Source organism: Ailuropoda melanoleuca, chromosome 13 (genome assembly GCF_002007445.2).
Source record: "Ailuropoda melanoleuca isolate Jingjing chromosome 13, ASM200744v2, whole genome shotgun sequence".
In the NCBI taxonomy this organism is placed as follows: domain Eukaryota; kingdom Metazoa; phylum Chordata; class Mammalia; order Carnivora; family Ursidae; genus Ailuropoda; species Ailuropoda melanoleuca.
In genome coordinates, this window is record NC_048230.1 from 10,956,837 (window position 1) to 10,973,166 (window position 16,330).

At 52.1% G+C, this 16,330-nt stretch overlaps 1 protein-coding gene across 4 annotated transcripts in view; it reads right to left on the reverse strand.

Annotated features, from left to right (window-relative positions):
* The window catches only part of MRM1 (mitochondrial rRNA methyltransferase 1), a 136,846-nt gene that overhangs the window by 59,214 nt on the left and 61,302 nt on the right, over positions 1 to 16,330 (reverse strand). For 2 of the 4 annotated variants that reach the window (XM_034640408.1, XM_034640409.1), the window contains exon 6: positions 16,162 to 16,277. In XM_034640408.1, coding sequence (XP_034496299.1) covers positions 16,162 to 16,277 — 116 coding nt within the window. Of the gene's footprint in view, positions 1 to 9,915; positions 10,050 to 15,998; positions 16,278 to 16,330 lie in introns of those variants that run through there. The other 2 variants (XR_004619541.1, XR_004619542.1) reach the window with 2 other exon arrangements.

The following is a 16,330-nucleotide window of genomic DNA, read 5'->3' on the forward strand; positions in this document are numbered from 1 at the left end:
TGCAGGGACAACTTCACGAAGGAGGACCTTGAAGGATGGATGGAGTTTGTAGAGTCAGGAAGAAAGTGGTCTGGGAGTAGGGGACAAGATGAGCCAGAGTGTGGAAGGTGAAGTGTGCATATGAGGGAGGGCAGTAAGTTGTGCGTGAAGAGGGAGGGGGCAAGGAAAAATGAGAATGAGACCTGTCCACTGAATGCCACATATTCCCCCACACCCACTCATTCCCAAAATATACATACACAAAGAATCCCAGCCTTATGAAAGAGGAGCAAGTCCATCTCCCACCATAGGTCAATTACGGGGAGATGTATGCAGCCACACGTACCTCTTCTGCCAGAGAAGGAGGAGATGCAGACCTAGAACTGTAAGCCACGTCACTACAGAACCATTCTGTACACAGCCACCTTCCTGGCCAGCACTCACTGAACCCCGTTCCAAGAGCTTCACACGCATTATTCCCACTAGAATGTAAGCCCCACAGGGCAGTGAATGTCTTTCTCACGGCTGAATCACCAAAGCTCAGAACAGTGCCTGGCGTATATAGAAGTTGTTCAATAAGCTTTCACTCAATAAATGATTGATCTCATGGCCTCATTTAATAGGGTAGTTATGCTAAAAGATAGATACACATATTACCCCCCTTCTCAGTTTACAGAAGAGGAAAGTCCTGGAGAGATCCGGGCACTTGCCCACTGGTCACGCAGCTAGAAAGTGGAGGACAAGCTCTCAGCCAACCGCGTTCTGGAGCAGCAGCCCTGTAACTGACTTTCCTATCTCTGCAGCCGTGGCGATGCTTCCAGAAGGCATAATTTGAGTTTGCTCTCTCAGAATCTGCATAATCATGAACTACAGTCACAAGGTACTAATATGTACATTTATACGTTTCTATAGTTATACACACTCAGTTGGCCCACTTCAAGAAAGCCCAATACAAACAAAAACACCCAATTTCCAAAGTAGATAAATCTAGGAAGGCTCATTTGCTTTACAGAAAAATTTTTTGTACTATTAAAAAAAAAAAGAAAGAAAAGAAAAGACTCATCAAAGTTCTTAAAGTACCAGAACTTCTCCGGGCACTGCCGTGCTTACCCAAAGCAGGTAGGAGGGTGGAGGGAGAGTGCTGACATTTGCAGGTCACCTGCCATTTATCAGGCACTTCGCTGCCCTGTAGAAGAGACATTTTTATCCCCATTTTATAGATGAGGAAATGGAAGATCAGGTGCTCTGTGCTAGGAACCAATGCAGACCACAGAGAATCCCATACGTATAGACCTGTCTTTGCCACCCCTGCCCCCCACCCAGTCCTGACGGCCTTTGCATTCTGATGGGGGGAGAGAGATAATAAACAAGCAAATGAAGAAGTGAGCAAATCTTGGAGAGAATTTCATGTGATGAGAAGCTCTTTGAAGGAAACACACAGGGTGATGGCACGGAGGTGGGGTCTCTAATGCAGATATGGGGGCTGCTCAGCTAGAAATGGGCTGACTTCATCTCTAGCTCCTTAGGTCCAGCACAGGGAAGGAAGGAAAGGAGGATGGAAGGAAGAAAGGGAGCAAGGGAGGAGGAAGGAGGAGGGAGAGGGACAGAGAAGCATTGAACCTGCTCCTTCCACCACACTACCTTGGCAGGAATCCAAGTGGGAAGAGTTGCTAGAGAGGCAAAACGTATTAGAAGCCATTGTCCATTACAAACCCATCTGAAGTTAGCTCTGGAGCCCTGGCACCAATTCTCTGAGAAAACAGGAATGTGATTTGTAACATTTCAGCTCCGCCAGCTTGGTGGGAGCACTAGAGCAAGGAGGACGGGGGCTATGGGTGGACAGGGTGATGCAGGCCGAGGAAAGTGAGCCTTGGGGAGAGAAGAAGAGCCAGACTGTCCACACTCAACTTCAAGCTCAGCTACCGAAGGGCGTGGAGCTTCAGAGGGGCTGTCCCACCTCTTTGCATTCTAGTCCCCTCGCCTGTCAAATGGGGATAATGACTGTACCCCGCTCCAAGGGCTGCACGGAGGATTAATGGAATCAGTGGGTGCCACTGCCTGACTGGAGTGGCAAGCCAAAGGTCTTAGCATTTAGCACCGTGGAGGAGTCAGAGGAACTCTGGGGTTGCAGACAGGGAAGGAGGGCAGGAGGAAGAACCAGAAAGAAGAACTAGAGAAAGGTAGAAGGAAGACACACAGAGGGGGAAGAGAAAGCAAGTGTGCACATGGTTACAAAGTTTCCCTTCAACTTCCCCCAAAGCTTAATAGATTTCTAAATGGCTTATTATCACCACCTATGAATTCTTTTTAAAGACCTAATTATAAAACACCAAACCAGCTAATTGGGTTTCCTGAGCTTGCCTTGACACAGGTGCAAACAGGCTCTCTGGACGGTAGTCCTGACAAAGCCTGCAGAGCCGGAGCCTTGGCCCGGGGGTCCTGGGGCCACAATTAAGCCTGCAATCACAGAACCCCTCCTGCCACTGCCAGGCCCCCGTAGATGCTCACTGCCTGACCTCTCTCACCTGGTGGTGGGAGCAAAGGGCTTGTAGGACAGGGCCCAGCTTCCCTTGGGCGCCTCTGGGCTTGGGGCTGAGGATGGAGCAAGTGGGTGTCCCCAGAATCCAGCTTAGGAGGGGCTCCAGCTACGTGGATTGGTCAGAGAATCAAGCCCTTGGCATTCTGCCATTCCTGCCTGGAACAGAAGTGCCCAGGGAAGGGGCCATGGAGATGCCGAGAAAATGCGCTTGTCTTACACATCCTTGGAGGGAAGGGTAGGCTTGGGGAGTGCAAAATGGCAGAGCCAGCTATATCCCTCCCTGACTTGCTTCGAGGACCCCTGGGGCGGGGGAGGCACTGAGATCTCAAGTGATGTAATGATGCTACATGAAACCCAGTCTCCTGTACAGTGATTCCCAAAGTGTGTTCCCCAGGCCCGTGACAACATTGTTACCTGGGGCCTTGTTAGAAATGCAAATGATTGCACACACACACACACACACACACACACACACCCCGGCAGTGGGGCTGAGCAAACCATGTTTTAATGAGCCCTCCAAGAGATTCGGAGGCACGCTCCAGTTTGAGAACCACTGCTCTCCTGTATCCAGGAGGCCATTAATCAATGCGGCTGCCATTGGTGGTGCTGCTGGCTGAGGGGTGTGCGGAGAGGCCTGTTTCTTAAATTAAGCTAAATGATGGCCATTAAGGGGGCATCCCCTGCACATAATTAATTCTCCTTTCGCTAAAAGGGGCAGGTGAGAACCGGACAGCTAATGATGATCACGCGTGCCTCGCCCTCACTCCTCCACAACCCTCGTTGTCTGCAGGGTCCTTCTCTTCGGGCCCCACCACTCAACTGGGATTCTCTTTCCATGCAGGGCCCCATGGGAGTCTGAACTGTGAGCTCCATAGAGCTCCGGGCCCCAGGCTCTGTTTCACCGCGCCTGTCGCCAAGTATCATCCCTCTCACTAACTCTGTCCTTGTCACCCAACTTCTCTGCAGCCACACAGGGCACCAGGGTCCCTCTTTCACCAGAGCATTTCCCCTTTTACTAGCTAGACATATGGAACTTGTGGGTAGAATTTTGTTTACTGTTGAAGCCACAGGTGCTACGGCTTGAAAGGGTGTGGAAACTCACGCCCCAGGCCCTTCCAGCCCTAAGACAAACCAAAGTCATGGGGCTCCAGACTTAGGCACCTCAGGCCATCCTTTCCCAGCTGTATGACCCCAAACAGGTCCACTCACATTTCCGAGCCCCATTTCTACAGCTCACAGATGTGGGTGATGCCACCTATCACTTAAGGTCACAGTGAGGATGAACAGAAACTCTACAAGGAAAGAACTTAGCACCTGTCACACAGTAGGGTTGGAGACACACTCCCCCCTGTGGGTTCCGGGTGGGCTCCAATGGGGCTAGTTCTCATTGATCTGGGGATGTCTCCGGGTTGCACCCAGCCCCCCACTCTTCATTCCATTAACAAATCCCAGAGTTCAGGTGCTCAGCCAAGTTCAGGGCAGTTCAACAAACCTCTCGTAGGCATCTGTTGTGTGCCAGATTTCCTGATAGCAGCTGAAGACGCAAAGACGGGATAAGAACATACCCTGTCCCCTCCAAGCTCCAGTGTGGGCGGAGAGACACATGTCTAATGCATCCTGAAGAAGGAGCGATAGAAGACGAGGGAAGAGGCACAGAGGTGCCAGATAACAGGGTAGCTTTGGAGACAGACCTGGGTTCAGATGTTGACCCCACCACTAACTCACACGGTGACCTTTTGCAAATCATTTAACCTCTCCGCATCCCCTTTTCCTCCTTTATGAGATGAAGAGAAAAAAAGAACTTTAAAGGAGGAGGCTTACAGATGTTGTGGGTAAGCACCTGCCACGTGTGGAGACTCAGAAAATAGTTTTATTATCAAGGCAGCAGGCTTCCTTGTGCTCCAGGAGCCCACCCTGCCTCTGCAGGGTCAGGGTCTGAACCGTTCTGGTGGCCCTAGGCTTTGGGGTTAACCAGATGATCCTTTAATACACAAAGAAACCCCAAACAGCTTAACCTCAGCCGAGGCACAGAGGGCCCAGCCGCGCAGCAAATGCTGGCCCCGAATCCCGTGCTCCATTATTGCACCTGAAAATCCGTTAAAATTTCACACAATTTCCCGCACAGCAGTGTGCTTCATAATGCTGGGAGCCAAGCCGGCCCAGTAATTGGGACTGGAGTGGGGCAGAGTCCAAAGCAATTAATCCAGCCTCCTTCCTTGTTTGCGCCAGGATAAGCCTGACGGGGTGGAGAGTAATTGGAAAGGAGCAGCCTCCATCCCCAACTCCAAATTAATATTTTCCTGTCCTGATTTAATTCCGCCCGGGAACAGTGACACAGAGACACGCCGTGTCAAGCGCTAAGTAATCCACCACAAGCCACCTGAGGGGGAGGAAAGGACTTTTCCTTTCCTTTGTGGTTGGTGGGGGGCTGAGGGGGATGGCAGCTAACGAGACAGAGCCTCAGAGGTTGAAGGACCTTCCAAGGACATCTGTGGTCTCATTTCCCTCTCGGTGCAGGCACACGCCACAAGGAAGGAGGGTGAAAATCAGGCACTTAAAAAGCCAGGTAGACCTGAGTTCAAATCCTGACTTTGCCACTTAGATGTTTGACTCCGGGCAAGTCATTTAACCCCAGTGAGCCTCAGTTTCCTCACCTGTAAAATGGGAATAATAGTACCTACCACGAGTGATTGTCATAAGGATTCACTACAATGAATGTAAGGCACTTGGTACCAAGTAGATGAACGGTAGCTATTTTTTCTGTTGTTCCAGGTTTTCTGACCAGAAGCCAAGCACAACGCTAAGCACTGAGAATATAAAACATGGGGCCCAGGCTTTAAGGAGATTGCCTTCTAACCCCATATATCCAGGGTTGGTACACAGTAGGTGTCTAATGCATGCTAGCTCCTTGCCTTCTGCCAATGGCATCCCTGAGTCAGTGATCATTCAACCTCTGCTTGATCACTTTCAGTCATCCTATTGCTGACGCATTTGCCTACGTGTCGGCCCCCCCTCGCGCATCCAGTGCCCCCTACGTCCCCACCCCACCGGTTCCAGCTCGGGCCAGCCAGCCAGAGAAGTTAGAACTCAGGAATCCGCAGCTTTCTGCTGAAGACCATGCTGTCCCGACTGGTCCTTTCTCAGCTCAACAGCCTTCTAGTGGGGAGGAGGGCTCCCCACATGACCCTTCCTCCTCCCTGGGGTACTCAGTCCTGTGGTCAGGCATATTGGGCAACCTGGAAAAACTGGGGTGGGGCTGAGGTCAACTCCCCACGGGGTTACCCTTCTCTATCCCACATCCCCTTCCTCACTCCACCATACCCCTCTCACCTCCACTGAATCCTTGTCTTGAGGTCGGCTTCTGGGAGACAGCAAACTAGGACAACCAGGTATTCCATAAACCCTGAGGCGCAAGCAGCCCTACTGTGGGAGCCCTCTAGCAAAAGGCAGCACCCAGACTCAGAAGGGACAGAACATGCCACCTCACCCTGGGCAGCTCTACCACTCTGAGGGTTTCGAGGCTCTGGTGGAGGTGCCCGGTGGGAGAGACAGAGGTTACCCAGTGCAGGGGTGGGGGGAGCAGACTTATTTATGAGTATGCTTAGATGCCTGAATCCCACCCACCCAGGATGCTCAGATACTCGAAGGCTACTAGGCAGCAGGAATCTCGAGGCTCACAAAGGGGCACAACCAGAGAAATCTGGTTATTTATGTGCCCCTCCCTGCAGCAGGTGGAAAGAAAAAGTTCAGGGTAGTGAAGCAAGAATATGCCTCAGTGGGCTCCCAACTCCCCCAAATAAAACCATTCAAGCCAAAGCAGGGAGTTACCAGAAAAACCGTGTGTTCGACAAAACTGCAGGGAAACAGTATGCAAATGTCAAACTGACGAGGAGAGGAGGGGGGTAGGGACAGGAATAAACCAAACATTAAATCAAATCAGTAGGAGAATAATAGCTAAACTCCTTCTTACTTGTAGCACTCAATTCTGTAGTCGATATGGTCAGGAATGAATGAACGGCCTCTCAGAGCCTCATCTAAATTCCGTGTATCACCCCAAGGTGCACAAGAGGAGCCAGCCAGGAGCAATCCTGCCCCCCCTCACACTCCCCCCCCCCACAGGGGCAAATGGGTATGGGACGGAGCCAAACCTAGACCCCCTCCCCCAGAATGCAACCTGGGGCCCAGTGGGAGGAGCCCTGCATAAGGGCTGGGTGACATGCAGCAAGTCTCATCCCTTCTCTGAGCCTCAACATGGAATCAACATGGGGGACAGCTAGAGAGGCTGTTGGGCATGCAGGGACACAGATGCCTGTGGTTTGCACCCACAGTGCAAACAAGGGGGTGAAGCAGGTTGAATGGGGCCAGGCAGCCTGTGTCCCATCAGGCTTTTCTCCTGCTGTCTGCATACAAAATGAGGGTTTGAATTTTGTGTTTTTTTAAGAAACTGAGCATTGGAGAGGAAGGCAAGAGTGGTGTCTGGAAGAGAAGAGAGAAGCCCTGTGGGTGGTGTGATTAGTTTGGGGTGTGGTGTGTGACGTCATCTGCACCCCTGTCTTCCCATGAGCACTGCAGGAAAAGCCACCCTGCTCGCCCGTGCTCCGGGAATATATGCAATGCATGCTACAGCATGAGTGGGGGGTAGAGCGGGGGCTGAAGGGGGCCCAGCTGCATTCAGGTTCCACACGTGGAGGATCATGCAATCAGATGCTCCTCGTTCCTCTATCCCACAGCCCTTGACCTCAGGGACTTCAGTGGACATCTGTGGCATTTATCTGCCCAGAATCTCTCTTTTTTGAAACCGTACCTCACATTTCTTTGGAAGCCTGCCTTCATCTCCCACAATGAGTCCATGTGGTTCTGCAGGGGCAGGGCCCACCCCCTGGCCCCAGGGATAGCCATGGGTCTGAAATCCTCCGTCTGCCCCCAGCTATAGTGACTGGTGCTTAAGTGGGCATGTGAGCTACCTAGGCCAATGAAATTTACTATTACTATTGGGAAGCAGATACTCCCTTTGTTGAACCATTAGGATGTATGTGGGCCTAGTTCTACTGGCAGCCATTTTGTCACCATGAGTAGAAAGCGTGGCTGAGAAAGAAACCAGCCTGGGGAAACACAAGAAGATCTGAGAGAAGACAGATCTCTGATAATGTGGTCTGAACTTCTGGATCACACTGTACCTGAAGGATCCGTTGGACTTTTCAGTAGACAATAACCTCCATACTGCTTACGTCAATTTGAGTTTAAGTTACTATCAGCCTTGTTACCCAAACTGAAAAGAGCTGGGACTGATACATGTATCAATATCTTGTGGGATTTGTGCCAGTGTGCTAACCTCTACCCACTCTAATCTTCTGAAAGGAATCTCAGATGGATTGAGTCCAAATCCACCTTTGACAGTGGAGGAAACCGAATCACAGATTTAAAAAAAAAAAAAGTAATTCATCCAAAGCCTCTGAGACAGTTAGGAGCAGAACTGAGATTTGGAACTCAGACCTTAAGATTCTTATTCCTGTGTCCTTTCTGGACATTGTGTGATCCATTTTGTCTAGTTCTTTTTTTTTTTTTTTAAGATTTTATTTATTTATTTGACAGAGAGAGACAGCCAGTGAGAGAGGGAACACAAGCAGGGGGAGTGGGAGAGGAAGAAGCAGGCTCCTAGTGGAGAAGCCTGATGTGGGGCTCGATCCCAGAACACCGGGATCACGCCCTGAGCCGAAGGCAGACGCTTAACGACTGAGCCACCCAGGCGCCCCCATTTTGTCTAGTTCTTAAATGATCTGTATGCAGAATGTATACGTAGTGAGTGTGAATGTGTGTGTGTGTATGCTTCTGTGTCCTCAGAGAGATACCGAGGTCCCCGAGGGCCAGACTTGTGCCACTCAAATCCTTGACATCTCCCAGACCCAAGTTAATGCAGTGGGTCCCCCACCCCCACCCCAAGTGATCCCTGCACATCAAGTATAAATGGGTTTCATGAGGATGTCATTCTGGGCATGCCCAGAGCTGGGCAATAATGTGACTCTGGGCATGACACGCTGTGTGTCCAGGGCAAGAGTTCAGCCTTTCTGAGACTCAGGCTGATATGAAGTTGACCATGCTAAGAACAATACTAGTAAAAGAGATAACTTTCACAAGTACCTCTTGTGAAAAAGTCAGACACTTGCTAAAAAGAAAGCTGCTGTGTGTGCTCCCTTTTAAGAAAATCCAATATGCAAAATCAAAATTTACATTCTGAACTTAGAGGTTAAAAGACATTTTTTATAAAAGGATTTTAATTGTTATAGCAGTTCCATCGAGGAGCCAGGGCGAGTGTTTACAGGCCTCTCCAGCAGGGAGGCAGAAATGAAGGAAACAAAGAGAGAGACAAAAGCCTGAAGCCACGTCCACGGCGGACCCCCGAGAGGAAGGCCAGGATCGGCACGGGCAGAGGAAGAAGTCCGTGGATGCCGTCCCGGAGACACATGATTGTGCAGAATGAGCACAGCTGTAAAGCAGCACCATCATTCCTAATTGCACTGGGTGAAACCCCACTGGTGCATCCAACTAAGGTCCTGGACCCCAAATCCCGGGGCAGCCTGGATCGCAGACCAAGCCGGGAGGGTGTGGGATAGCATATTACCATCTCCACAGCCTTCTCCCCCAACCTATGCCTCTGGGGCCTTTCCCTGTGGAGGACGTGTACTTTCTGCCCCATGGACATTGGACTCGAGGATACGACTCCTTTCAGCCAATGGAATGGGGACAGAAGTGACATATGCCACATCCAAGCAAAAACTGTAAGAACATCACATGTCTGTCTGCCACTGGAATAACATGTCTTCGATTGGGTCTGCTTTTTCAGTCTGAACCCCAGAATGAAGATACAGAGAGCCGAGCCACAAATGACCCACAGATGATATGTACCAGAAGCAAAAAATTAACTTTGTTCCTGTAAGCCATCGAGATGTGGGGATTGTTTCTTACTGCATCATAAACTAGCAAAAGCTGTCTAATAGAGAGGGCAACATTCTCAGTTTTAAGGCCACCTCTCACAACCCAAAGGGACAAGTGGGTCAGACGCATCACTTCAGATGGTTGGGGAGGGTGGTTTACTGGGATACACAGTAAGAGACAGATTCCCAGGTCTCCCTCCCAAGATTCAGAGCCAGTTCATCTAAGGAGGGGCCCAGCGATTTGTATTGTTGACAAGCCCTGAAGATGACATGTGGACTGTCAATGGACCATACTTTGAGAAACCCAATCTAAGGAGTCCAATTTTTTTCACATCCAGAGAGGTGCAGTGACATCCCCAAGGTCACACAGCAAGATGTTAACAGAACTTCAGCTCTTCTCCCTAAAGCATACTGTCCTCCCCCAGAGAAACAAAGGGAAGGCAGAAGGAAAAAAGAAAAACTCACAGTTTGAAAATGCAGGTCCAGAGAAAAAGACCAATGAGGGCCAGGAACTCAAGTTGAGCCAGGGTGCCCATTCCAAGCTGAGGAAGAGGCTGGGGGGTGGCTAGGTGACCCCTGCCCTTGTCCCGGGGTCTTCCCTGGAAGAATGGGGGTGGGGAGGAAGGAGTTAGATTTCAGAGCAGGGTGGGTAGAGGAAGGAGAAAGAAAAAAATAAATAAAAACAGAAAAAAAAAGTCTTCCAGTCCCGGTGAGCCCAAACATCCCGGCATCGCTGCGGGAGCTGCCCCAGCCCTCTTCGATTTTGATGTACAGTTTGAAACAAATCAATAGCGGTATAATAATACTCAGCACGCTGTGTAATTTTTATATCATTAGTTTTCATTTTCCACTCCCCATGCATCAAAAAACTTACAACGGGCTCGTAAAGTTTATTTAGTATTCCATGAATTCCTAATCAGTTTCATTTCATAATGATTCAGGAGCCGCCCGCTGCCTAGGCCCCCGTGTCAAAAAATCGATAAAACCAACACAGTTTTCCTGATGGCGGCTGCAAAAGGATCTATTGTAGGGGAATTATGATTTATGCCCTGGCCTGAACCGTGAGCAGCAGCCTCCACTGGGCGGCTCAGGGCTGAGGTCTTCGCCAATAATGATTTATGCACCTTCTGCTGGCCCCACCCTAGCTCCCTCCCTGCCCCAGCTGGCCCCTGACACTGCCCGGAGGGGGCAGGGTCCACCAGGACGGAAGGAGGAAGGAAGAAGGCACCAGTGGGAGGCCCACCAGATGTCCCAGCATCTGCCTCTAGGTCCACCCACCCCCTGAGCAGAGAGGTGAGGTGTTGGGGGAGCCCTACCTGGCCGCAAGGGGCTGCAGAGAGAACAGGACTGGGACAGATGTACATGGGTGGAGAGGGGCAAAACCTGGCTCTCCAGTGGGAACCCTCACTCCCATCCAGCCTTCCTTCCCGACCTCCAGAATGAGCTTCGTCCCCACCTTGAACCCCCGCAGTCACCTCTGCTCTCACTAGCCCTGCCCCAAGGGCTCCAGGGAAGCTGAATGGTAAAGAGGTCCCAAAGGTCACGGCAGCCAAAAGGCCTAAGTTGGACCTCACAGGACGCAGAAGCAGCAGGCTTCTGGGAATTCAGAGACTGGAATGAAGCTTCCAAGACTCCCAAGAGGGAAAACGGGGTGGGCTTGAGTCTCAGACCCCTTCTCTCCCTGAGGCTGCTTGGCTCTATTTTCTGGGTCCTCCCTCCGCCCCCACACACACCTCCCATCCCCTTCCTCCACTGGTGGGTGATTAATGGGTCTAGGAGACATGTTAATGGGATGGCATTAAGTCCAACAATTGGTTTAATTAACAGCAACTAACCTAGCACAGAAAGAGAGATCTCAGGGTGATTTCATAGGGAAGGGGATGCCATAAGGTGACAAGCAGCCACCAGAATTGGGGCCACCAGTACATGTACCCCGCCCCCACCACGGCCTATCAGCTAGCTCTCCTAGCCTCCTCCTGATATGCTGGGACGGTGGGAGGACCCCATTTAGGTGAATTGAGAAGGGCAGAGATTCAGGGCCGGGATCCCTGCAGGGACCCTGTCCCCGGTCGAAGGTGGCATTCCGGCCTTAGACCCAAGTTAGAATAAATGGGCTTCCTCCTCATACCTTCAGTTGCTTTTTCATTCGTTCACTTACTGAACATCTAGGAGACACCTCACAGACATTCCATGCACCTTTGAGTGGCTCAGAAAGGAGAAGGGTCTCACCCAACCAAACACAGGTGAAGAGGGGCAAACCCAGAACTCTAGCAGAGGCTTTCCAGGTCTGAGAACACAAGGCACCTGCCCCCCGCCCTCCGCACCCTGTTGCACACTGGCAATCCCCCCACGCCTGGCTGGGACCCTAGTTTGAGGACAGCTGCTCTTCCCCCATGTCCACTCCAAATCCCATGCACACAGGGACACCATGGGAAGAGCCCAGATTTGGGGCCAGACCTGGATTCAAATTCTGATTTCTATCAGTCACTAGTTGAGTGACCCTGGGCCATTTAATTAACCTTTTTGAGTCTGACTTTCCTATGGTGTAAAATGGGAGTAATAATTTCTGCCCCACAGATAGTGATGAGTCAAAAGGGCAGGTATATAAAATGCCCGCCCCCCGGAGGCCCCTGATAAATGCATCCCGCCTCTCCTGCACTCCCCCATTGCCTCGTAGCCTCACTCACTACCCCCCCAAGAAAGGCTCCTGTGTGGTGCTGGGTGAAAGGGGGCTTGGATATGTCCCCTCTCCTCCAAGAAGGGTAACTAGGACCACAGCCCCGCCAGGACTTGGCATCAGTGAGCTCCAGGCCGTGCCACTATTCAACCACAGTTCAGATGAGCCCAACCTAACCTATGCAAACCTGCCAGGGCCTTAGTTTCCCCATCTGTATGTCAGGCCAAAGCCTGGCAGCCCATTGTCCAGGGAATCCTGTTCTCAGAACCCGAGGCTTCTCCTAGGTGTGAGCCAGAAGGTGGGAGGGGCTGGGCTAAGGAGTGAGAGCCCCTGGATCTGGACTAAGAGAAGGAGAGGGTCCCCTCCCTCCCCAAAAGGGATTCGAGAGAAAGCTGGGCCTTCTCCCTGTGCAGCAGAGTCCAAATTCTTCCCCACAAAAGCGGAGACCCTGGAGCCTCCCTGACACTCCCAAGATGCAAGCTTGGCCTCTCCTGCAGCCTCTGGTCAGGCTGCCGCTGGGCCTCCCTGCTCTTTCCTTCTATCCCTGGGTTTCTCCAAGTTTCCACTCCTCCTGCTTCTTCTCCTTACTCCTTCCTTCACCTGCTTCACCCACTGGGGAAAAGCAACACTCCGTTCTGTAAGGCTGGAGGGGCTCTAACACCTCCCCCCCGCCCCGGCAGTGCTCTCCCCTGCTCCCCTTCTGCTGCTAGGTCCCCCCTCTGTCCCTTCAGTGGTTCCATCACCCTTGGGCTCAGGGACAGTCCTGCTGAGAAAGTAGCAAAGTGGGCCGGGAGGCCAACCCCACTGGCACTGAGCGGGGAATGCCAGCTTGGCTCCGGCTGCTGAGAGCATCAGAAGCGCCAGCAGATCTCTCTGTCCTCTTCTTCAGACCCCTGCAAACAGGCAGGGGCCCCTGCAACCTGCCCCCCCAGGCCAGCTCTGCTTTGAGCTTCACTTATTCCACGTCCTCCCCCGCTCCCTTCTCTGTCCCTGCTCTCACCTCTCGTTCTGCCTGAGACGGGCTGGCCAGACCCACTTGCCATCAGCTCAGGCTCCTGGACAACAGGGTCCAGCACAGGCTTTCTGAGAATCAGCTAGTTCATCTGTGAAATGGGCTCAATGAGAGTGTACCTGTCAAAGGTAAAGGGCCAGGGTGGGATGATGTGCCAGGGGGACTGTGACTTCTTCAATAATCCTTAGATGTCATTGCATGGAACTCCATTCCCAGGACTGGGGCCCAGGCCAGGACTCTTCCTTCAGCAACTTGGTAAGTTACAAAGCTCCCCAACGGGCAGAATCACTGGAGACCAGAGACTTGCTCAGGGACACAGAGGGTAGCAAAGAAAATAGGAAAATACTAGGACCCAAGGCATCTGTGTCCCACAGGTATCCCTGGGGCAGGACGGAGCAGGGCTCCAGGGTCAGAGGCACCTGGATTGGCCACCTGCTAGTGGAAGGGAACTGGACAAGACCTTGAACCTCTGGGAATCTTGGTTGCTCATTTGTAGAAACGACAATAATCCGGAGCTCTCGGGAGTGCCCTGTATGGATCCAGTGGGAGGAGATAGGATGGAGGGAGTGGGAAATGGAGTTTTGGAGGCAGGAACAGGTGTATGCCCGTCTTCCTCTGTGACTTTGGGCGAGTTACCTAAGAGCTTAAAGCCTCAGTCATCCTTACACTGCCCTTGTTCCCAGGCTTCTGCAGGTCATGGACGGCCTTGCCGCATGAAGGAAACACAGCTAGCACCTTACGAGTGCAACTGGTAACCTGGGTACAGATCCCAGGACCAGACGGGGGTTCAACGAATATTTTTCCAAATTATTATGGGGGTTGGAATATAAGCTCTGGGATACGGGGTCTGGGAACTTGACCAACGAGTCTCACCAGCAAAATCAGAGGTGGCCTGTCCATCCAAATACAGGCTGGTGGGTCCCTGCCGAGGTCAATCTGATGACACCCTGAATCCCCAAAGGACCAGCTCTCACCCTCTTCCCAAGCTCAGGCTGACTGCATGGGAGGGGAGCCTAGCTCCTCCCAGTCCCCGAGTGCCCCAGGGGAGAAGTCCCCCAGGCTCCCTGCAGCCACCCTGAGCATTCAGGGCCTGTATTCTTCCTGAAAGTCTAACCTAAATCCTTCAAGTTCCAGGGCACTCCTGGACGCCTCTCACTGACTCTTCCCAATCACTTCCATACCCACGTCTGCCCTGGTGACAGCCTCCAGAAGGAGCAAGAAAGGAGGTCAAGGGCCCCATCAGGAGCAGGTAGGGCCCACAGCCTGGACTTCTCCCAGCCCTCAAGTGCCCATGAAAAAGCCCAGGCTTTGCAGTCACTGGGCCTGGGCTCCAGCCCTGGCTCTGTATTCCTTAGCAGTGTGACACTGTGCAAGGAAGTTCCTTAACCTTCCTGAGTCTCAGTTTCCTCATCTGTAAAATGGGATCAATCATCCTCATTGTCATGAGGCTTAAATGCCACAATGGGCTGGAAATCTGAGCCTACATGGTGAGCTCACCTCAAAGGCTGTTTTCTTCCTCCTCCTCCTCCTGCCCCATGGAAGTAAGAAGCCATTATCCATAGAAAAGAAAGCATGTTTTCCAATTATTCCTGAGAAAGTTTGGCTGGGGCTTGTAAAAAGCAAATTTGCCCCTTTATTGGATGCCAGGCACCATACAAAGCACACTCCACATGGCATCCCATTCCATCCTCACACCCCCATGAGGCAGGCATTATTACCTACATCTGATGACCAAGGCTCAGAGAGGGGTGGTGGCTTGCCTGAGGTCACACAGCAAGTAAGAGCCAGGATCAGGAATCAGTTCTGTCTGCAGATTGTTGGGAGCCCTAGGGAGCTCCCCCGCCCCCGCCCCCAGAGACAGCGTCTCCCTCTCCCAACCCCTCAGGCTACCCCAGCGAGGAGATGCAGTGTGTCACATGCACAAGGCAGGAGAGCATTTGCCCCTCCACTGCAGAGAAGAGAAAACGGAGGCCTAACAAGGGAGAGAGGTTCAGTCAAGGACACAAAGTCAGGGGAGGCCTGGACGCAGCTGGAACCACCAGCCTCCCTCAGCTAAGAGGAAGTCAGCTGTTCTACTTCCTGCTTCAGAAGCAAAATCTTCAGTCTCTGGCATGTGAAGACCAACCCCTCATCCTGCCAGTTTGAGCCAGCTGGCATTTAGGAGGGCAAGGACCTGTTAGTCTCAAATCCCCAAGCCTAAACCAGCCACAATGAAAACTGTCCTCCTCTTAGGAATGTCCCACAGGGCAGAGCCCCCTTCCGGTCCAGTCCTGCAGAGGGGGCCTTACGTGCCTGCAGAGCTGCAGGGCAGAGCTCATCACACCAAGAGCCATGAGCGCAAGTCCTGATGCTACCAAAATATTGCCAGGAGCCAGCACAAATAGTGTCTCCTCGAAGGGCTGGGCAGAACAGTGATCTCTACGTTCCCCTTCCACAAATGGGGACAGCAAGGCTCAGCAAAGGTTCGCAGAGAGGAAGTGCTGAATGACCCATACGGGTCTGGCCGCAAGATCTCTGAGGCTCTTTCCATGCCCCAGACCTTCCTGAGCCAGGCTCTGACACGGGGACCTGGGGTGCACGCCCTGACTCACTCCAAGAGGAGGACACACTCCTGGGGCAGTACTGGGACTTACGCTACCTGACAAACGTGTGTGACACAATGCCTCCCCCATACACATGCACACAGCATGCACACACACCCAGGTGCACAAGCACACACACTCACACAAGCACACCCAGGCCTCAGGGCAGTGACTCTCAACTCTGGGCGCACACTGGTGGACCTGGGGAGGTTTGAAACACACTCGTGTCCAGCCCCAGCCCCCGGGGAAGCTGACGGGACAAATGTGTATTAGTTACCTATTGCCGCATAACAAATTTCCCCTCAAAATGTAGCTCCTTGAAACACCATTTCTTCCCTGACATGGTTTTCGAGGGAGCAGATGGCCAGGTGGTCCTGACTCAGGATCTCTCACGAGGTCGTCATCTAGATGGGGCTGCAGGCATCTGAAGGCTTGCCTACCGTTGGGTGACCCGCTCTCTCCCCCGGCCATCAGCAGAAGGCTTCAGTTTCTTGCCACAAGGGGCCTCTCCGTAGGGCTGCTGAAGCGTCCTTGGGACATGGCAGCTGGCTTCTCCCTAAGTGAGTGATTCAAAAGAGCGTGAAGAGAAAGCCACAGTGCCTTTTATGC